The sequence below is a fragment of the Chelonoidis abingdonii genome, chromosome 13 (assembly GCF_003597395.2).
Source record: "Chelonoidis abingdonii isolate Lonesome George chromosome 13, CheloAbing_2.0, whole genome shotgun sequence".
In the NCBI taxonomy this organism is placed as follows: domain Eukaryota; kingdom Metazoa; phylum Chordata; order Testudines; family Testudinidae; genus Chelonoidis; species Chelonoidis abingdonii.
This window is the reverse complement of record NC_133781.1, coordinates 17,553,427-17,576,088: the sequence shown is the minus strand read 5'-3', so window position 1 is coordinate 17,576,088 and position 22,662 is coordinate 17,553,427. Positions and strand designations below refer to the sequence as shown.

General features: G+C 50.9%; 1 protein-coding gene across 3 annotated transcripts in view; it reads left to right on the top strand.

The window, feature by feature from the left end:
- ITGB4 (integrin subunit beta 4) overlaps nt 1-22,662 on the top strand; it is a 59,607-nt gene that overhangs the window by 7,482 nt on the left and 29,463 nt on the right. For all 3 annotated transcript variants that reach the window (XM_032792907.2, XM_032792906.2, XM_075071788.1), the window contains exons 2-13: nt 7,569-7,663; nt 8,133-8,215; nt 9,485-9,586; nt 10,865-11,069; nt 11,574-11,670; nt 12,781-12,952; nt 14,115-14,378; nt 16,693-16,782; nt 16,972-17,094; nt 20,881-21,048; nt 21,758-21,834; nt 22,086-22,297. In XM_032792907.2, the coding sequence (XP_032648798.1) occupies nt 7,569-7,663; nt 8,133-8,215; nt 9,485-9,586; nt 10,865-11,069; nt 11,574-11,670; nt 12,781-12,952; nt 14,115-14,378; nt 16,693-16,782; nt 16,972-17,094; nt 20,881-21,048; nt 21,758-21,834; nt 22,086-22,297 (1,688 nt within the window). The remainder of the gene's footprint in view (nt 1-7,568; nt 7,664-8,132; nt 8,216-9,484; nt 9,587-10,864; nt 11,070-11,573; nt 11,671-12,780; nt 12,953-14,114; nt 14,379-16,692; nt 16,783-16,971; nt 17,095-20,880; nt 21,049-21,757; nt 21,835-22,085; nt 22,298-22,662) is intronic.

Genomic DNA, 22,662 nt, shown 5'->3' with positions numbered 1-22,662 from the left:
CTGCTGTGTCCCAAGTGCTTTGCAGTTCCAGCACCGCTGGGAGAAGTGCTCAGCTCACACCAGAACACGCTTCTAACAGCCGGACCCTTCTCTCCTGATTCCAAAGTTTCCCCCCAATGCATGGTGCTGCCTCTGTGCAGACTATGAATTCTTGATCTTTCCCACTCGGTTTTTCCTCTTCCCTTTTGTCCATGTTCCTTTGCTCCCATCAGGTGCCATCTCAGTCTAGAAACAGCTGTCATCTCTGTCAATTTAGTATGGCAGAGCGGCCCAAGCAGGTGGAGTCCTCCTCTCAGTGGCCGACCCTTGGTGTGACCCCTGAATGTTACCGCAGCTGAGAACCTGGCACTTGTGTAGTTGTATCTGTCCTGGGTGAGCCTACCACGTGCCTCCGCCTGGCTGGGCTAAGCTCAGCTGGATGGGAATCTTGCCCTCCCTGGCTATATCGTCTGGCCCCAGCTGTTCAACTCCAGAAGCTGTGCAGGCAGCAAGGTGCCTGGGTTTAAGACTCTGCCTCGCACCTGGGGCTCTCCCCAAAGCTCCTGGACAAGGGGAAGCTTGGAAAAGTGACAAATTGCAGCAGAATCCTGGCTCTCCAAACTTTTCTCCAGTGTCTCTCCTTACTCTGGTGCTTCCCGGTTTGTCCACCATCTTTGCCCTGGCTCAGGCTGTGCAGATAATCGGGAACCCACTGCCAAACTTACCAGAGAAAATGCCTTGCACTTGGAGTTTTATATCCGAAACCCAATTGGATCAAAATCCTGGTCGCATAGAAACTGCTGGGAGCTTTTCCCATGGCCTTCAGTGGGGTCAGAATTTCACACTCCTGTTGACCCATTTTCTTCTAGCACTCACTGCCTAAGGGTGCTGTCTGCTAACAGATGGACAGACAGATACACAGAGATCTATAATCTTGCTCATCACCATGTGGCTTCCATGTTCTGTTATATTGTTGGTCCCTTTCCAAAGCAGACCCAGTGGCAATGTGGGGTGGGAGGAAGGTAGAAGAGGAAAGCATCAGGGTTTCTGGGGTCATAACCCTGGTCAGATAAACTGTAATTGTGTCTTTAGGAATTTACACTTCTATTCTGCACTTTGGTAGATTCTGCTTTTTGATTTATACGATTGCATTAGTGCAACTCCTACAGGCAGCAGAGATCCAGTTACTATACCTACTGCTAAGAGACAGAAAACAAAGAGTAGAATTAAATGGTTTGTGTTCATCAAGGTTCCCTATGAGGTCTAATGTTTAATCCATTTATTAATTATTTGGAAAGGAGGGTGAGCAGTGAGATGGAAAACTCTGCAGGTGTCACAAAGCTAGCTTTGTTAGTCATGGCCAGAGAAAACTGGCAGGAACTTAACAGGAGGGACATCCTCCAGCTAGGAGAATGGACAGAGTGCTGCCAAATGAAGTTAACTGTTAAATGCAAAGTAATGCACCTTGAAGGGAAACATTTAAACTACTCCAACACCTTATTGGTTCTAAATTAACTGTCAACCAAAGAAAGGGACCTGGGCAGAATAGGTGAGAAGGTATAGACATCTCGGTGAAGATCTCCCTCAATGTACAGCTGCACTCCTAGAAGGCAAACAAATTGTTAGTGTGTAGAAGGATCTGAAATATGTACAGTACTCATCCCCCGCCCATCTCAAAAAGGATATGGTAGAACTGGAGGCGGTTCAGAAAAGGATGATAGGAATGATCCAGGGCTTGGAAAAACTCTCCTCTAACTAGAAATTGAGATTGTTACTTTAGAAAGAAGATGAAGAAGTGGAGACATGATGACAGTGTATGAAATAATGAATGCTTTAGAGACCGTAATTCAGGAGTTTAGTTCTCCCAGTCTTATATCACAAGAACAAGTGGCATTCAATGAAATTTTAAAAGTGACAAATTTCCAAAACAATACAAACAAAATGCGTTTTCACACAACACACAAACTAAGTGTGGAATTTGTTGTCACAGGATGTTCTTGAAGCCAAAAAATTAGCACTATTCAAAGAGGGGCTGGACATTTATAGGGATAAGAATATCTGGAGTTAATGCTAATAAATCCTCCAAGGGACATTAAACCTTATGCGCCAGGGTTTAACCCAAGTTCTGTTCAGGATTAGCATGAAACCTAAACTGGGGGATAGATTATCCCACATCTGCCTAATGCAAGGTTTCTTGCATCTTCCTCTGAAGCATTGAGTGCTGGCCACTGTCAGAGGCTGGATACTGGACTAGATGAACTTCAGGTTTGATCCAGTCTAGCAATTCTTAGGGTACTTATTGAGATATGATGCCTTCCTAGGACATCAGTCTTCAAGCACCTCTGTCTGGCTCTTGTGCACGTATTAATACATCATTGGTCTATGCCCCTATTCATGATGCACTTCATGTTTGTTGGGAGGAGGCGCTCCCCTTTCCAGCCAGGGCTGCACACATGGACCTTTCTTCCATTAAAACTGTCCTGGAACCCAGATGTAGCATCCTGTCAGGTTACACCTAACCCATGCCTCTAGCTGGTACTGCCATATTGGTTCAGTAGAGGTACAAGGAGCAGACTCCGGCCAAGACTTTAAGGTGGCTCAAGCGAGGCACCTACATACTTTTAAAAGGATTTGCAGAGGGTGGCTGCTCCTTTCTCATACCCTTTGTCTATCTTGCCTATTCAAGCTGTAACCTCTTCAGGGCAGGGACTATGTCTTAGAGTGTGTATGTGCACCACCTAGAACAAACCAACCCTGATTACAGTTGGGAATTTCTACTGCAACAGTAATACAACTTGTATATGCGCATTCATGTTCCCATTTTACAGATGGAGAAATTGAAGCATAGAGATAATTAATACCCATCTCTTATCTAATGCATTTCATCAGTAGCTCTCAAAGCACTTCACAAAGGAGGTCAGTGTCATTATTCCCCTTTTACAAGTGGGGAAACTGGGACACAGAGGCAAAGTGACTTGCTCCAGATTACCTAGCAGACCAATAGCAAATCTGGGAATAGAACTCAGGTCTCCTGAGTCCCAGTCCAGTTCTCTAGCTACACAGCCCTTCTTGAAGTGACGTGCCTAAAATTGCAACATGAGTTAATGGCAGAGTCAGGATTAAGATCCTAGGTCTCTGGGCTCCCAGCCTGGTGCCCTGCCTGCTGCATCCTCTTGCGTCCGCTGTTCTAGAACTGGCCAGAGCAACTTCTTTCCTAAGCTGCACCTTTAGAAAAGGGAGAAACCAAGAGTGTAACAGACCATGCGTCTGCTAGTGAGTGCAGGGAGAATAAACTCTAACAAAACTTTCTCACTAAAAAATGTTCACTTCCTTGCAGGGGTTTAGAGCCGTTTTCACTGGCTAAGAGGAAATGTGAGACAAAAGGAGAATTCAAAACACTCCAGGGTTGTTAAGACACCGTCATCTCCTGCCTTTAACTCCTGCTCTCCCTCTCTGTGCACTGGGTGTGAGTTCGTCAGGGTTCTGAAATGGTCTGAACTGTTGTTGGACAGCTGTGATCCTTCTTGGCAGGCCTGGGGTGTGTTTGGGTTCTTTTGCCCAGGGCAGGGCCGGCTCTAGGTTTTTTGCCACCCCAAGCAACAAAAAAAAACAAACCTCCGGGAGAGCAACTGAAAGGTGTCCGTAATGCTGCCCCTGAAATTGTGCCACCCCGAGCACGTGCTTGGCTTGCTGGTGCCTAGAGCTGGCCCTGCCCCAGGGTGTCCCTACGTTGATCTGACCATGTGGTGCTCCGGACAGGGCTGAGCACTGGACCTACTCAGCAACATCTAGGGTAGCTAGGCGAGAAGTGCTATTGGGAAAAGTGGGGGCTCCAGCACGCCTCATTACGTGTATGACAGTCGTGCCTGGAGAGTCAGAGACCCATTGCACTAGATGCAATACAAAAACCTAGTAAGAGACCAGCCCCTCCCCTGAAGAGCGCACTGTCGACTGGGATTCTTACCGACATGCACAAGCCATGCCGGGCATTACAGTCCACATTCCCTGGTCTGTTGCATGGCAACATCGCTGTTAAAATGGGGCTGGATTTTATTGTCTTATCTAACGGCTCATCACGACTTGATTGCAGACTGCGCCTAAGGCACTGAATAGCACATGGTGACTCAAACTCTCCCCTAATGATTCTTTCCTCTAAACAATCGAAGTACCCTCCCTCCTCTGGAGCTCTATATATATCTGTGAGCTTGGCATGCCAACGCTGGTGCCGGTGTGACATAGCGGGCATCACATGCAGGGTCTTCACAACGGCCATGGGCTCTCTGGACGCATGGCAGAGTGGGTTTTGCTGAGTGCCGGCAGTGGCAGTACAGAGAGGTTTACCTCTGTGCTTTCTCCTGCTGGCTTGGGAAGAGGGCCCATCCTTTGGGTCTCAATTGTGGCTGGTGTTTCAAGGCATTTTTATAGCTTTTCTATGGTGTTTCCCTGCCTCGTTATGATCATGTCATCAGGACTGGGACTCAGGAGGACAGGAGGCAGCTCATGGGAAAGGGAGACTTTCCCCAGTTCAGAACCATTCCTGCTCAGTAGTAATTGGAAACTGTTACCATCTAGTGCCAAATGAGATAGTCGTCTCAGTGCACCTGGCATTAACGGGAGCTTTGCTGGCAGTGACAGCAGAACCACCAAAGTCTGAATGGGGGCAGAGGTTGAAATATCCTCAGACTCTTTAGAGATGGGTGCCTGCAGGTCAGGGTGAAATGCACTGTCAGGGAGTCAAGGCAGGAGGCCACAGCTGTGAGTAACCAGAGGATACTGATCTCCACAGCTGTCAGCCTAGCATCTTCCACCAGCTCTAAATTCACATTAACCTACAGCCAGCATGATGGGTGGCTTGATGATAAATCAGTGGGACTGAACGCTTAAGCCGCAGCAGCAAGGTATGAACCACCTACATCTTGTCATGTTATCCGGGCGCTCTAATGAAGGGTGCAGTGAGTCAACCTTCCACAGTGCCTGCATCCTCTAGCCTGAGGTGCTTTAGTACCTTACCCTAGACTTCGGCCTTGAGTTTTTTAATGTTATTGCCTGCAAGTAACAATACAGGGAATCACAGTCCTCATGGCAGAGGAGTGTCTATAATAGAAAACAACTGCAACCACAAACTCCTAAATGATCTTCTGCAAAGCTCTAGTTTTGTTTGTCTCCTTTGCTTCCCTGGGGGTGCCACACCCCATCTGTAGCTTTATGCAGTAGCCAGAGACATCTAGTGGCTGAATAAAATATTGCAAGTTCATGCACGGCCACAGGAAACAGGATTTAACAAAAAGAACAGGAGTACTTATGGCACCTTAGAGACTAACAAATTTATTTCAGCATAAGCTTTTGTGGGTGTCAAGGTATTTTTCCCCACTTTGAACTTTAGCATCCAAAAGTGGGGACCTGCATGGACCCTTCTAAGCTTAATTTCTATCTTAGATCTGATAGCACTGCCACCAGCCAAAAATATAGTGTTTGGCACACTTTCTGTTCCCCCCCAAACCTTCCCTGGGCAACCCAAGACCCAAACCCCTTGGGTCTTAAAACAAGGAGAAATAAACCACCACCCCCTCCTTTCCCCCTCCCAGACTTTCCCCTCCCTGGGTTACCCTGAGAGGCTACACTGATCCAAACTCCTTGGATCTTAAAACAGAGAGGAATTAACCTTCCCCCCTCCTCCTTTCCCCCCACCAATCCCTGATGAGTTCAGACCCAATCCCCTTGGGTCTTAAACAAGGGAAAAAAATCAATCAGGTTCTTAAAAAAGAAAGCTTTTAATTAAAGAAAGAAAAAGAAAAATTATTCGTACAATTAGGAATGGAAAATGTTACAGGGTATTTCAGCTCCTATAGACTAGAGGGGATTGCCCCGCCCCCCACCTGAATTAATGTTACAGAAAAGAGTGTAAAAATCCTTCCAGCAAAAGACACATGCACAAGTTAAGAAATCAAACATAAGACAAATCTGCCTTTCGTAGCAGTACTTACAGTTGAACAGAAACTGTCAAAAGATGAGCAACTGGGTACACGGTCTGTCCCTTTAGCCAAGAGAAAACACGAACAAACACAGCACAAACAAAGATTTCTCCACCGAGATGAAAGTATCTTGTCCCCCGATTGGTCCTCTGGTCAGGTGTCAGCCAGGTTTACTGAGCTTCTTAACCCTTTACAGGTAAAAGAGACATTAACCCTTAACTATCTGTTTATGACAGTGGGCTACAGCTCACTTCTTCAGATGCATAGAATGGAACAAACAGACAGGAGATATTTATACATACAGAGAACAAGTCAGTGTTTTGCAACTAGTTTGACTTCAGTGAGGCTGCAGCTTTGGAACAGACAGAGGGTGAAAGTTGCGTTTCACTGGCTCTCAGGGATGCAAACTGGTTCAATAGCCTGTCACGGGGCCAAACATCAGGGTTCACTGTGGAAGTCTGGCACTTGCCAGGGTGGTTGGTGCCATTCTGGAAATTCTTAATACACTAGAAAATAGCCAAAAGGAGGAATTTGGTACTTTGTTTTTCCTTCTCCATCTCTCATTAGACCACTGGGCCCTGACCCCAGGAAAAGGAGGTATTTGCTCTGGCTGTGAGTCATGCAGGCTGACTGGCACTGGGCTCTGATTAGCTATGGCCTACCCTATTGTTGGTCCACAGGCTACGGACGGATGGTGGAGACAGCGCTAGTGGCTTTTCCTCCTTAGTTGGGGCTGGAAGGCAGAGAACTGTAAGTGTTTGTAGCTCTGCTGAGAAGGGTGTGGAAGAACCAGCAGTTACTAGAGCCTTTAAAACACACAGTGACTCCTGAGAAAGGAGGATCTCTGTGAAGGGAGGAGTGGGCAGCTAAGAGAGGGGAAGGGAGATTGCTTGAGTCCGCTCCTGAGCAGAGACTGAGAATAGCTCTACCAGGCAAGCCTTGTGCACGCCTCCCCAGGCCTGCCAGGGCACTTTGATCCCAAGCCCACAGCCCCCATCTGTTTGTCCTGCTGCTCTGCTGATGTACCTCACACTAGACCTGCAGCACTCCCTGATATTAGAGGGCTGGGCATTTTTCTCTTCTGAGACTGCTAACCAGACCTCATTGCTGCTAGGCATTGTTCTAGGGCCCCTTCTGGGCCCCAGTCCCAGAGCACAGCATGTTCCTGGATATGAGTGAGCCTGCCAGGGAAACGTGACCCAATAAAATTTGTGTTGAACAGGGCAGTGGCTGCTGCCATCATGAGGGCACTACACACAGGGATGCCTTAGGATATTCAACCCATTTGCACAGATCAGTGGCCACTTTAAAGCTGAAACACCTGTTTGGGAAACTAAAGACGCTGCTTCATTCTCCTGTCCTCCAGTATCCCATGGGTTAATTCCAGTATAAAATCCCCACACACACACCTGTCTGTGTGGTGGGGGGTGTTCCTCCTTGTGGGGGCTCTGCCAATCACCCCTTGCTGCGAACCTATCTGGAGGCAGAGTCCTCTGCAGCCCCACAGCTGCTTGGCTGTGATTGCTTGTGTGTTGGATGTGTTGCATGGGTTATCCCCAATATAAAACTCCACACACACCCCAGAGGAGGTTGTAATGTTGGCTGGTGCATTTCCAGGAGGAAGAGGATGGACGCGCTGCTTCAAAGGATGTGGGCCGGGCTGCTCCTGTTGGTCATGGTCTGTGACATATGCCTGTGCCAAAAAAACAGAAGTAAGTTCAGCTTTTCTGTCTGTGTGTGTCTCTCTTTCTCTCCTATTCGGTTATACTGCTGATGTCCTTGGCCCTGGGAAGTCTGGGGCACAGGCCTCTCCAGTTGCCTTCTCCTGGCCTGCTAAGCCAGCCACCTTGTATCTGCTCCTATTCCAGTCCTTCCTGAAATGCTGAATGTGTGGCAGAGCTTGTGGGTAGCACCCAGGTGTCCTGTCTGCTAGGCCCTGGTGCTATGCAAAACAATAGTTCTCCTAGTTCTTTTATGTGCACTTGCTCCATAGCTCGCTTCCGTTGGCTCTGTCTGACATACACACTGTCTCTGGTTTTGAGCCAGCTCTCACTAAGTCTGCAATAAAACTTCTATTGACTAGGAGCAGGCCCAGCCCCGCTGTTCGTAGCTCGCCCCTTCTCATTTTCCAAGGTCAGGTTGGGTTCTTCCACTCTTGATGCGCTTGATCTTGCCTCCTAGTTAATCGCTGCGTGGCCTCCAGAGCAAGAAGCTGCACAGAGTGTATCCGAGTGAGCAAGGACTGCTCCTACTGCACGGATGAGGTGAGCGCCTCCCATCCCAGGACCTTGTCACCCACAGTGTGATCACATGGCCTTTCACTAGAGAGAGGTCCCCCATCAGCATTCAAGAGAGGGAACTTGTGTTTAGATCCAGTTTCACGACTGAGCCATCTCCTTCTAATTGGCTGGATCCCGGCTTTGGCAACATGGCTCTAGGCTGTCTCTGTCTATCACTCACAGACAGTTTGGGGGTATTCCAAGGTTTTGGCTCAGGCCCATGTCTCTTTTGACCTGCCACCTCCTCAGTGCAGCCCTCTGCTCGGACTGCTGGAGAGCCTTCTGCTAGGGAAGCTGTATAAGAGGCTCCTTTAGATTCTGCTTCCTCAAGAAATGGGTCCAAAGGGAAATGAACCTGGCGGCAGTATAACCCAGGGAGGAGGTCAGTCTGTGGTGGGCTCAGAGCAGGGATCTCTGGCTGCTCAGGGACAGACACCAACTCCCATCTCTGGAGTGAGAGCAAGAGATGGGCATTTGGGTCTTGTGAGATGAGGGGTTGGGCCGTGACCAGACAAAACAATTGCCCCACTGCCTTCTGGTCCCCTGGCTCTCCAGTCCAATGGCACAAGTTACCATGGTGCAGATCTGCCCAGACGTGAGCCCAGTGGCAAGACAGCAAAAGCATTTCTTGCAGATCTGCCTTGGCAGACAGCAGGGCTCCAGCGCCAGCAAAGTGAGGGGGGCTGCACAGGGTAAACCACACGAGAGGTGCTGGCTCTGTGTGGGAGAGAGGAAGGAGGGGGCAGAGAGAGGAGGGACTCAAGCGAACCAAGAATGCAGGAAATGAGGACCGGTGAGGAATTTGTAAGAGGGCTTTGTTGTAATTTCAGATTCGGATAGGCCTGATCCTTGGCTCAGTAGAGGGGGAGAGGGAGCAGAGAGGAAATGGGATGTAAAACACAGGTGGGTGAAGCACAGAGACTGCTAGCATAGACCCAATGTGGGAGAGGTGGAAGAATGAACAGGTGGGGGACTCCCTCTTTTCTATCTAAGATGATGTTTCAGTATCTGTTTTATGCTCTCCGGGGGAGTCAGTGTTTGCAGGAGGAGAGGGCTGACTGGCTGAACACCCTGGTCTTCACAAATGGGAGGGGAGCTGGGGCCTGCGCCGGAGAGGTGTCCAAGGGGCAGTCTCTCATGAAGCTGAAAAATCTGCCCAGGCGAGCCTTTTCCACTCTTGCCCACTCCCAGTCTGTCCGCATGGGGCTCTGTTTATTTCCTAACTCTGTGTTTTTTCCTCTCCTGTGGTCACAGACCTTCAAAGAATCCCGATGTGACCTGAAAGACAACCTGGTGAGCTATGGCTGCAGCGGGGCCAGCATTGTGTACGTGAGTGGAGAGATGCTGGTGCAGCAGGTGAGCAAAGAGCACCTGAACCCTGGAGATAATCCACCAATGTTCTGCTCCTCATTTCCTTGATAAGCCTTTCACTTGATTGCCTTTGGGCAGCTCTTCAAGGGGCATCAGCGTGTCCTGAACCTCACCTTCTAGTTGTTATAATCTGCTGAGAGAACCCCCTTCAGATTCCTAAATACTTCTTTGCAATTCCACACAGCTAGGTGAATGTAAATACCAGCAGCTATTGTTTACATAAGGCCCACTCAAAAACAGGATACACCCTTTGCTAGCTGATAAACACACCCCATTCTCAAAGCCCTGCTGGTGAAACGGATGCATGAACAAAAAGAGCCGCGCATGTCAAGCTCTGTTAGAAATGCACGACGGGCTAACTCTGGCGTGGGTAATGGGATAACACAGCCTTTCACCTCTAGGGCGCCAGTCAGAATTTAGCCAAGGTTGACAGCTGAGTGGGTCAGAACATGAGGGAAGGGCAGGGAAATGTTGTGAAAATGTCCTTGATCTTTTTCTGCCCTATTGGAAACAACAATGTCAACATTTGACTCGTGTGGCCCAACTCCAATTGACAGCTATTGATTGGAAGCCCTGATGCTGTTTGGCAACCTACCGGAAATGAGTCTGGGATCACAGCACAGTTCCTTGTGGAAAGGGGTAACGGCCACATCCACCCCACCACAAAGGGCACTAAGGCCTCGTCGGCATGGAGAATTTGTGGCAACCTCTCCCTTCTGTTGGTCTCGGACAGTGTAGCTCCTCCAGCCCTAATGTAGACCAGCTGTTGGCGCCCTAGCATGGTCTTCTCACCCTGCCCAATCAACATGGCCTCTCTGGGGCATCCCCTTGCCAACACTCGTGCAGCTGGAGTAGGGTGGGCAATGGAAGGACCATCCTTCATGCTGACAGGGCAGCAGAATAAACTATTCTCAAAACTCCCAGTCTTCAGGTAGGTTAGACACGTCCGGGCACAGTCAGTGAGGGCCTGTCCTTGGAAATTGCATGGATAAGAAGCCATCCACCTTGGTTAGCACAAAAATAAACAGACATCTCCAGCAGGGGGTTAACCCAGACTCACCTGGGTGCAGGAGTTTCCCACTGGAGTCAGTCCCGCCATGTGTCCCCAGCAGCCCTTCCCTTGAGCACATGCAAGAGGAAAGAGAATGAAAGTTAACCCCTTGTTCATCAGACACCAGCTATTACCCCTGCTTCCCATTGCAAGCACCAGGGTGAATCTCCTCTGCTGCTCCACTAACCCTTTCCTGCTCCCTCCTCTGGCAGAATTTTAGCCTCGACCTGTCTCTGAAGAAAACCCAGGTGTCCCCACAGCGGATGTTAATGCGGCTGAGAGCTGGTGAGGAGGCCAGCTTCAACATGGATGTCTTCCAGCCCCTCGAGAGCCCTGTGGATCTCTACATCCTTATGGACTTCTCCTACTCCATGTCTGACGACTTGAACAACCTCAAAGTGATGGGCCAGAAGCTAGGTGAGGCTGGAGCAAGGCATGCTAGGGGAGGAAGGGAAGCCAGGTGCCCCTACTGACAGCATGGGCAGAGAATCTCTATCCAGGGCAGGGAAGAGTAACACAACTGGCAGAGGGGTGTGTGCATCTGGCCACCAGGTGTTTGTCGTTGGCCCTCGCTGCTTAGTGATGCACTTGGCTCTTTCTGGGCTGTGATCCCTCTCCCTACCCAAAGTGTTCCTTCTGGACCTAGCTGCACTACAGGGCCCATCATGAATCCCCTTTTCTAGTCTTGTACTAAGAAAAGCGGAAAACCAGTGTCCTAGAGAGCTGGTGTGTTCTGTGTGGTGCCCAGTGACCCAGATGCTCTGTTCCCCTCATCCCATAAGCCTTTGCATTAGTGAGGAGCCTTATCCTGAGGCGTGGTATTCAGAAAAGCTCCCTGTGAAGGTCATGGGAAAAGGGTTGTGGTCTGCTGCAACCCTGCCAGTGCATCCCAGCTCACTGCTCTCCCTCCCTCCCTGCCAGCGGAATTCCTGCAAGACCTGACCTCCAATTACACCATCGGATTTGGCAAGTTCGTGGACAAAGTCTCGGCGCCACAAACAGACATGAGACCTGAGAAGTAAGTGAAGCTGAGAGGCCCGAATGGACGGGCTTCAATGAGATTGTCAAGGAATGCTAGTCTGTCTCCTCATTGGCTCCCCCACTCCGCAGTCTCCAGTGCTCAAACCCTTGTCCCAGTTCCTTCTCTTTGATAACTGCAAACCTCTCCTTTCCCACCCTCCGCGCCGGTGTCTCCCGGACACCACGGCTAATGCCCTCTGCCGCCCGCCCTCCGCGCCGGTGTCTCCCGGACACCACGGCTAATGCCCTCTGCCGCCCGCCCTCCGCGCCGGTGTCTCCCGGACACCACGGCTAATGCCCTCTGCCGCCCGCCCTCCGCGCCGGTGTCTCCCGGACACCACGGCTAATGCCCTCTGCCGCCAGCCATCCGTGCCGGTGTCTCCCGGACACCACGGCTAACGCCCTCTGCCGCCTTCCATCCGTGCCGGTGTCTCCCAGACACCACGGCTAACACCATCTGCAGCCTGTCCTGCCACAAACCCACATCGGCCTCACTCCTTGGGTCCAACCTGGGCTTCCCCTTTCCTACAACAACAAATTCAAGTCGCACATTCTGTCATAGAGTTTAAGGCCAGAAGAGACAAGATCATCTAGTTTGGCCTTCTGTACATCACTAAACACCATCCACCCACTTCCATGCCAAGCCAAGAACCAGAATTAGACCAAAGTATTACCACCTCAGGAGACTAGCCGACTGGGTGCCTTCAGAGTCCTACGTGATCTTGCTCCCACTCATGTCTCTGCTCTCTCTGCCAGTGCTCCCAGTTACCTTACCTCACTGCTCCTCATGTCACTTTTTGGACCTCTCAGTGTCATGCCTTTGTGCTGCCCTGCCACCTGGAAAAGGAGCTCTTCGTTCTGGGACCACCTGTCTCTCCTGCTTCTAATCCTTCTCTCTGCACCAGTTCCTCCAGGGATTTCCTCTATCATCTCACCAGTGATCCTCATGCAGGGCCCTTCCTTGCACACCCTCTTGTCCCATGTCTTGCTGTGAGTTGCAGGGGCAGTACCCTGCTCTGTGCCAGACATGTTTACGGCACCATATGTGGTAATCTCTTGATGACTCCGGTCGCCAAGGCCCATTTGAAAGCCCCCTTTTCTCCACCAGGCTGCGAGAGCCCTGGAGGGACGCCGACTCACCCTTCTCCTTCAAGAACGTCATCCGCCTGACCAGCAACATCGATCATTTCAGCCAGGAGCTGATGAAAGAGCGCATCTCCGGCAACCTGGACGCCCCGGAGGGAGGCTTCGATGCCATCCTGCAGACGGCTGTTTGCAAGGTGAGCATGGAGGGAGCTGGCTCCTTTAGATGGTTTGTGTGTTGCTTGGGAGAGAGACAGCAGGTGGGATGGGTGACTAGCAATGTGGCTAACCTGAGCCCAGAACTCAGGGCCATACCTGGTTGAAGCTACTGCTCTCCCAGGATTGCCAGTCCGCTGCACCTGCTGCTGTTGCTGAGAGAGCTTGTTTCATCTTCCTGGAGTAAACCGCACTGAGAAGGTGCCTCCAGTCTGCGGTGCCCCCTTTGGGTCCCTGTAAGGCACTGCGGAAGGTTTTGTTACGGCATAGCTAGGGCTGTTCGCCTTCTCAAGGACAGGTTATTAAAGGTTGCTGTGTACGAGTGCATGCTGTACGTAACTGGTTAGAACTGCTTTGCCTGGGAAGCCTCTGTGTGTTTGGGAAAGTGTTATGAGCCCTTGGCCCTTTGCCGCAAGAGAGAGCCCCAGCTGTGGGAAAGCTCCCACATGCCTATGTATGAGCTGCTTTACATGCTATTAACATAAAGTTATATTTACCAGAAATTGTTTTGCTGCTTTGGACTCAGCTCCCTGCTTTGTGTTAGCAACGTGCGGAGTCCCCGTTGTGGGTGTGTTTTCCTTACCTTCATTAAAAGCCATATCACTCACTGTGTGTGTGGCCTCGTCCTTGCAGAGCACTCAGGCACGTAACAGTCCCCTAACCTCCGAGCTGCTCCCTTGTTCCTAGGGTTGTGTGGATTTGCTCCCCAGAGGCCAGCATGTCATGGCAGCAGGTGTTCTGGCTGGGGAAATGGATATTTCCCTTATCAGTAGGCTAGCGCCTTGCCAGATATATCCAGTAACAGCCTGCTTCTCCACTGCGGCTGGACCTGACTGGACCGCCCCAGAGGCTCAGTGAGAGATGTGCACTGGGGGAGCAGGGAAGGGAGTTAATCCTTTCGTCTCTGACATTTTTGAATTCCCGGGGCTGCGTGGCAACTGGACGTGTGCACTACCGGTGAAGGTGGGGATTATGAACAGAGTCAGGTACCCAGAGACCCCGTGACTTTCAGTGAGGAGTCGGGTGCCATGCTCTGAAAAGCCTTGCCTGCCACCGCTAGCGCACTCACTTGAGACTGGCCCTGTGCATTGTGTTTGGGCAAGTGAATGAAATGCCCCTCACCCTCCTTCCCTCTGGCCTTAGGAGAAAATTGGCTGGCGGACTGACAGCACTCACCTGCTGGTGTTCTCCACCGAGTCCGCCTTCCACTATGAAGCTGACGGCACCAACGTCCTGTCAGGGATCCTGCCGAGGAATGATGAACAGTGTCACCTGAACCGAGCGGGCATCTACACCTACGATACCCGTCAGGATTACCCATCCGTGCCCACCCTGGTGCGCCTGCTGGGCCAGCACAACATCATCCCAATCTTTGCCGTCACCAACCACTCCTACAGCTACTACGAGGTGAAAGGGCAGGGCGGGCAGACGGCTGGGTGGCAGGTGCCTATGTGTAGGAGCCAGACTGGGGACGTGCTTCCTGGGAGCTGTGCGGTGCAGAGGCTAGCAGGGAGCCTGCCAGCCCCCTGCATGGCGCTGCAAACAGACAGTCAATGGCCCGGTCAGTGGTGCTGACTGGAGCCACCAGAATCCCTTTTCAATGTTCCAGTCGAAAACCAGACACCTGGTCACGCTAGTCATGGGGCCAGATAAATACCTCAGAGAGAGAGCAAGAGAGGAAAACTGTATGGATGCTGAATGGAATCAAATCTCTATCAGGGGACCCACATATCAGCCTGTAGTTTGGCTGGTCAGGGTGGGTGAGGTAATACCTTTTATTGGACCAATATCTTGTTAGTAGTTTGGCTGTGATGTAGCAAAGGGGGTGCTGGTCACGACCCCAGGGGTCAGCTGGCCAGGAATTCTCGGTCGGAATGATTTTCCAATGGAAAATGCCCTTTTTTCAAAATTTTTGAAATTTTCTGTGGGGAAAAAATTCAGTTTTGCCAAAAAAAATTCCACTTTCTGTCAGGAAAACGGCAGCTTCTTGGTTGGAAGGCTCCTGTTCATTTCACTTTCTGCTTTCAGACAGGCAGCTGGCAAGCCGAAATATTCCATTTGGGTTCTCTCAAAATGGAATTTTCCGAGCACTCTCCTTAGTTGGCAAACTCTGGCATTTCCCCTTCCCCTCGAGTCTCTCTCCCCTCTCCTGCAATGGAGCAAACGGGCCATGCGATGTGACACCGCTAGCCACTCTGAACCGGGCGTTGCAGCTCAAGGAGCAAAGGTTCCTGTCTTCAGACATAAGCATCAATGGGAGCTGCAGGCGCTCAGCGTTTCTGAACCTGGAGCCTTAAATTACTTCCTATGGAGGACTCCGGGGAGGGAGAAGGGCACATGTTCCTCTCTTCTCTGAAGTGTTAAACCACGTCGCTTAATCTGCCTTCATCTTCAGTGGGTGCCAGGGACTGTGTTACCCTGATCAGTCTGGACCAGTGCGAGGCTGCCACTGAGCACTATCAGATCCACAGGAATCCCTCACTCTGACTTCCTGTGGGGCTCGATGCTGTGAGCAGGGCTTGGGGGTATGTTTTTTGGGTAGCAATGAGGACATCCAGTGGCTGACTAGGTTTGTCTCAGGTGTGTTTTTCTCCTGTGGGGATCTCTGGCTCTGTTTTCCTGCTGAAGGTATTTGAGCTCCTTATGAAAATGAGTCTAAGACATAAAGTAGGTGTCTGAATGTCTCCAGCTGCAGAGCCCAGGTTTTGGTTTGGCTTATTATGGAGATAGGGGACAGCTGTCAAGTTCTGATCTGGATCAGAACCTTCCCACAGTTGACTGATGGTGGAATCCAGGCTTTTCACTCAGGCCTCACTCTCTTCCATCTCTAGCTGGTTAGTGAAATGCTACTGATGTGCCTGTTGTGTTAAATGAGAGGAAGATCTGGGGAGGCATGTTGTGCAAATGTTTGGCTAACAACAAGGCAAAGGGAAGAATGGCCTTGTGGATAAGGCACTGGATTGGGACTCAGGAGACCTCCAGTCTGTTCCCATCTCTGGCACAGACTCCCTGAGTGACCTTGGGCAAGTCACTTCATCTCTGTGTCTCCATTTTCCCACTTGCAAAATGGGGATAATCACCCTTCCCCCACTCAGGGGTGAAATTCATTCTGGTGGTGCGGGGGCCCATGCACTGCATGGCAAGTGTCAGAGAAAAGCCTACACTAAAGTGGGGAAGGCATGGGGTGCAGAAAGGAAGAGGTCCTTCTCACTTCTGGGCATTGATTAGGCCACCCTCCAAATCCACCTTCCTCTGGACTGAGCGGGCTTGTCCCACTGGGTTTATCATGCTGATGAATGCGGGTGGAGTGGAAGGGAATTCAGAACTACAAGATCCCATGTGCCACCTGTCCTGTGCATAGAAAATTGATGTTTTGAAGGTGCCCCCAGCCATGCCCCACTATGCTTCTTCACTGTCGTTTTGTTTGGAGTGATGCTCACTCTGAATCTGGAGGTGAAATGGGGGAAGCCGCTGCTTTTTATTAAGAACTGAATTAAACTCCCTGAGCAAGATCGAGCCAGGGATGTTTTGCTTTAGGCTGGCTTCAGAGAAATGCCATCAGCTCCAGCACAAACTCCCATTGGCTGTTCGTAGCCTGAGGGCAGGGCTCTGTTACCTTTGCTGCTGGTTTATGGAAATGAACCCTTGCATGGGTGTCTCTGGAACCACAGTGTTCCTGCAAGGATTTGTGGCTTAGCTTCCTCTCCCTTTTGTTTTGCAGAAGCTGCACAAGTATTTCCCCATCTCGGAAATCGGGGTGCTGCAGGAAGACTCCTCCAATATCGTGGAGCTGATTCGCGTGGCTTTTGAGGTAAGAGATGACCTCTGAGGTGTCAGTCTAGCTCACAGAATCAAGCCACTGGGTAGGGAGAGCATTCTGCCAGGGGAAGAGCAGTGGGGCCCTTTGCAACCCCCTGGGCTGCCGAGAAGGGGTGGCGTGGTTGGGTTATGCGCTGAAGATATGTGCTGTTGGGATCTATCTTTTGTTCTTCCATCCCAGCGTATTCGTTCCAAGATGGACATCCGGGCTGACTCAGTCCCTAAGTCCATGAAGACAGAAGTTACCTCCTTGAAATATAAAAAGACAGAGTCTGGCTCGTTCCATGTCACCCGTGGGGAAGTGGTAAGTCCTAGACTGAGCTTCTGTCCATCTGTAATGGTTCTTAGGGTGCCCAGGGTTGTGAGTCACCTTGTTACCTCCCTACCTCCAGCGTGGGAGAGACTTGCTTGTGCTGCACTGGGTGTCAGCTCCCTGACACCACCATCTGTCAGCCACCCAAACAGTATTTCTGGGTTATGCCAGCCGAACTTTGCCGTGCTGGTTACTAGTAGATGCACCCCACTCCAAGTCCCTGTGAAGTGATCTCCTGTTACGTCCAGCCCCTGACACTGAACACTCACAGAAATGACCAGGTGTGCTGTCCCCAAGAGAATACTACACACAGTTTCACTGGTTCAACACAAGACCAGCTCCTATAGGACATCAGAGCACTGAGATATATTTATGGTGAAAACCATCTGAAGTTTATTATTAAAGATTGAGATTGAAGAGACGGTGAGTAAGGATAATGGAAACAGGATGGTTAAGTGTAAAACAAAGTAGAGCGCACTTCCTGGATCCATATGCGGCTCCTTGTAGAGGCACCAGCTCCAGGGCTGGAGCTACAGGCACCAACTTTCCAATATGCTGGGGGGGTGCTCACTGCTCAACCTCTGGCTCTGCCACAGGCCCTGCCCCCACTCCACCCCTTCCCACCTCCTCCCCATAGCCTGCTGTGCCCTCGCTATCCCCCCTCAGTCTCCTGCATGCCACAAAACAGCTGATCGGGAGGCGTGGGGAGAGCTTCGAGTAGGTAGGAGGTCCTGGGAGCAGGCAGAGAGGAGAGCTGATGGGGGTGGGGGCTGCTGACGTATTACTATGGCTCTTTGGCAATGTATATTGATAAATTCTGGCTCAGGTTGGCCACTCCTGTCCTAAAGTCTAAACATAACAGAGTAAGCTTCTGCCTGAAGAAGCTGATCTCGCCCAAAGCAGTCTTCCAGTATCTCCAACCAACTGGCCGAGATCCCCCTTTCATGAATGCAAAAAGCGCTGTCCTTTTGCTTCCTCAGGGAAGGTTAAAGAATCATCCTTTTGCCTTCTCTTTATATCGCCTCCTCCTCCCGCAAATTCATTGTTTGACCCCAGAGTTGGGATGACCCCTCCTGGTATGTTGACTTTGTCTGCAACTGGGGCACTTCCATTGTGTTTGCTTACAGTGCTTAATTTACACATCAACCTAGGCAGACGAGTCCAGGTACATCCTGTGTCTGGCATCAACTTGTTTGTCAGCCCTGCCTTGAGTCAGACTTTGTGAACATATGTCCATGGTACAGTACAGACATACATAACTTTTTTTAAAAATATCAATTGTATGTACACATCACAACAATTATGAGGATCCCTGTGACATAGAGTTGTCAACTTTTTGTAATATTTAAAAACCGGACATTGGAGCAGGAGTGCCGGAACCAATCCTTCTCTGCCCTTTCCCCCGCAAGGACCTGCCTCTGCCCCCCAGGCCTCACCCCTGCCCTGCCCTTTCCCCTGAGGACCCGCTCCTGCTCTGCCCCTTCCCCTGAGACCCTACCTCCATTCGCTCCTCTTTCCCCCTCTCTCCCCCACTCCCTGTATGGGTCAGGAGGGACTTGCCTGCAGAGCCGGGACTGGGTGCTGCAGCTGTCTGATGCAGGTGGGAGGCGGCCCTGGCTGAGTAGGGACTGGTGCAGGTGATGACTCAGCGCCTCTCCCACATGCAGTAACCAGACTTTGGGTGTCCGGTCAGTAGGTCTGACCAGACGCCATCAGGTCTCCTTTCCAATTGGACTTTAAGGTCGAAAATCGGACACCTGGCCGCCCTACTATGACATGAGCCTTTATTAGAGACCTCATGTAACATCATTTATGGATAAATACCATGAAAGCCATGTGCTAATGGTTGGGAGTTTGTCAGGCCTGTTAGGAGTTGCTGTTACACAATACTGAACCCGTTGCCAATTGGCAGAGTGGCTTTTAAGGTCACACCTCTTCCCTTACAGTAGGGTCAGCCACTGGCTGATCTGCAGGTGTCAGGTCATAACCCTCTTGCTTGAACAGGGCATCTGCCATAATATTTTCTCTTCCCTTAATCTGCAGTTTCCATGCCATGTTCTTGGAGCATGTTTGGAATTAGTACCTTGTGTTCAATTCAGCCACACCAGTGGATATCGATCTGTCAGGGTCCTAAACCTTCTGTTAAAAGACTGGGCTTTACCGGTTTGACATCCCATACCAGGGCTGTCCAGAGGATTCAGGGGGCCCCCGCCGCCGAATTGCCGCCGAAGACCCGGCACTTCGGCGGGGGGTCCCGGAGTGGAAGGACTCCCCGGCCGCTGAATTGCCGCCAAAGACCTGGAGCGGAAGAAGCTCCGGGGGCCTGGGGCCCGTGAGAGTTTTCTGGGGCCCCTGGCGCTTCAAGATCCTTGAAAAACTCTCATGGGGGCCCCTGTGAGGCCTGGGGCCTCAGGCAAATTGCCCCACTTGCCCCCACCCCCCAACGGGCAGCCCTGTCCCATACAGTGGTATAACATTCTTTTTCCATGGCACAGTCATTCTGTTCAGTGGGTGTCAGTTTTTTACTTCAGATAGCGACAGGAAGCTTTTTGTTACTTTCCCCCGTTTGCGTCACCACTGCACCCAAAACCAGTGTCCAAAGCATCAGTGCATAGTTCAAACATTTTGTCAAAACTTGGACTGGGCAGAACAGGCTTTTCTGACAGGATTTTCTTTACCTCATCAAAACCTTCCTGACAAGCTTTTGTCCCCACCCTGTTTTGTTTGGTTTTGGCTTTTGCACAAGTCTGTGACTGCAGACACAATGTCACTGAAACGTGCACAAATCGGTGGTAACAGTTAACCAACCCTGTCAAAGACTGGACTTGTTTTTCAGTCTGGGCCGTAGACAAGATAACAGGGGATCAGGAGAAATTTGGCCACCTCCTAACCAGTGTCCTAAATAAGGAACTTCAGCAACTTCTGTTTTACATTTTTACACCTACATCTCTGAGTTTTGTTAGCACAGTGCCCAAGTGGTTTCAGTGATCTGACCAAGAACTGCTAAACAGTGCAATGTCGTCAGTATAAACTCGGGCAAAGTCTTGTAGCTCGTTTAACACTTGATTAACAAGCCTCTGAAAGGTGGCTCCTGCATTCCTGTGCCCTCCGAGAACCCTCATGCCATCTGTCTTGGAGGCTTAGCTGGCCTGCATCATCATGGTATCTGAGCACCTCGGTCTTCAGTGTATCCATGCTCACAACACCCTTGTGAGGTAGGGCAGTGCTGTTATCCCCATTTTAGAGAAGCGGAACTGAGGCACACAGACTAAGTGATTTGTCCAGGGTCATGCAGAGAGTCTCTCCGAAAGCAGGGAAATGCACCCAGGTCTCCTGAGTCTCAGGCTAGTGTTCTAACCACTGGGCCATCCTTCCTGTCTTGTGTAGGTTAGCAGCAGTTTTGGCACGTGCATGTTCCTGGTGTTATCAGAGTAACAGCTGGACTTAAGCTCCTTGGAGCAGGGACAGTCTTGTGGTGTGTTTCTACAGCACCTAGCAGCTTCTAGGTGCTGCTGCAATACAGAAGAATAATAGCGGAAGGTACTTTGCAGGCCGAGCCTCTACAGCCAGGGCAAGAGTTCCCCATCATTCATTTATTGTCCTGGAAAGGGGAGAGCTTTTATTTATTTATTTATTAAACCCTGTCTCCATCCTTCCCTTCACAGTGTCCGCAGCCTCTCACCTCCAGGCTGCCAGTTCAAATCCACCAGAGCAGCGGCTGGATCTAGAAGGGATGTTTGGCCACTGGCAGCTAACAAATGGGTCTCTTCCATTCAGGGCAGCTTCAAGGTGCGCGTGAAAGCTCATGAGTACGTGGGTGGGGAGCACGTCTGCAACCTCCCCAAGAAAGAGCAGCAGGGGGTAATCCACATGAAGCCCTCGTCTTTGAGTGACAGCCTGAAAATCAACGTCTCCGTCATCTGTGACGTTTGCCCCTGTGAACAGGTATGGAGGCTGCGCTCCCACCATCTTCGGTTCTGGGGGAAATCCTGGGACATTTTCTGCTCTGATACAGATCTGGGATTGTAAAGAATTGGCTAGTATGTGTGAGCCCCACTCCCCTCTACTAGACGGGATCCCCACTGCTCAACTGTGTGTCATATGCCCCTTGCAGCTAATGGAGATTCTCCTTTAGCTCAGGTAGCCAGCGTTTGTGCTATTTAGAGCAGGAATTCTGTCCTTGCCAGTGCCATGAATGCACAAATGGCTGCGGTGAGCAGCGTAGTATCAACTGCAAAGAGCTTGGTGGCTGTAGATTTGTTTCACCATTAGGGATCTGGGGGTGAAATGGAGTTTACAGATGTGTCTGCTCGGGGTGCTGCTGGCAGCATCTCTAGGCATTTTGAGGGAGGCTTTCCAAGGGAAGTGAGTTTATTGTTCCCAGCTTCCTGTGGAACAGATTACCAAGGAGACATTTTGCTACAGCCCTGTGCACAGAGCCAGGGATACAGAACCTGCTAAAAAGAGCTCCCCTCACATCCTGCTGGAGATCTGCCCACCCCACACCTGCCCTTTCTTCATGTGCCCTCAGGGGGCCATCAGCAGAGGGTCCTAGAGACTCTAGAGCCTGCTAGTCTGTCTTCTAGGGACATGTGACTGGGTCGGAGTCCCTGGAGGAGGGTCAGTAACGTCCTACTCTCTTTCTTGTTTACAGCAAAAGATGGTTCGATCGTCCATGTGCAGTTTCAACGGGGACTTTGTCTGTGGGCAGTGCGTGTGCTATCCAGGCTGGTAAGGATCCTGTCCAGCGCTGCTCTGTAGGCGACCCGGTCTTGGAAACCTCCTCCTCCGGGCTTCAGTTACCAGTGGAGGTCAAAAGATCTTGGCTTAGGCTTTCTCACCCTATATATGATGGCTGCTCTCTCTGTGGATGTGAATCTCCCCACTGGGTCCCGTGCCAGGGATCTGTCTCCAGATGGGGTCCGTGGTGCCTCTGGCTTCTAAGACCTCTCAGTGCGTGTGTGTCTGTCTCTCTCTGCCAGGCGAGGGGACATGTGTGACTGTTCCACAGCCTCTTCCAGTGACAACCAGGCCTGCATCCGCCCTGGAGACTCAGAGCCCTGCTCGGGGCGGGGCGAGTGCCTCTGTGGGAAATGTCAGTGCTATTCTGAGGACCTGACCCAGCGCTACGAGGGTGACTTCTGCCAGTTTGACAACTTCCAGTGCCCACGTACCTCCGGATTCCTCTGCAATGGTGAGTGGGGGCCGAGAGGCTGGCGCTTGCCTGCCTGAAACACGGCTGCTAGCTGGCCTTGGGGGCTCCTGCAGCTCCTTCCCTTGGGGGCGCTGTCCAGACAGCGGCAGGTGCAGCACAGTTTTGGTAACGAAGCAGGCGCAGAGCTTTACCATTCACACCCCTCAAGACGTGAGCTTCAACGCCAGGTGTGAAAATGCCCCGCAGAGCAGGAGTTAGATCCAACATGTTGGGTCAGGACACATCTCTTCAAAGAGCTTTTCTGAACAGTAATTTCCTAGTATGGCTGCCAAAGCTCGTCTACCGGCTCGCATGACCCAGACATCCCTTGAGAGTTAGAGCTAAATACAAATACTAAATACAAC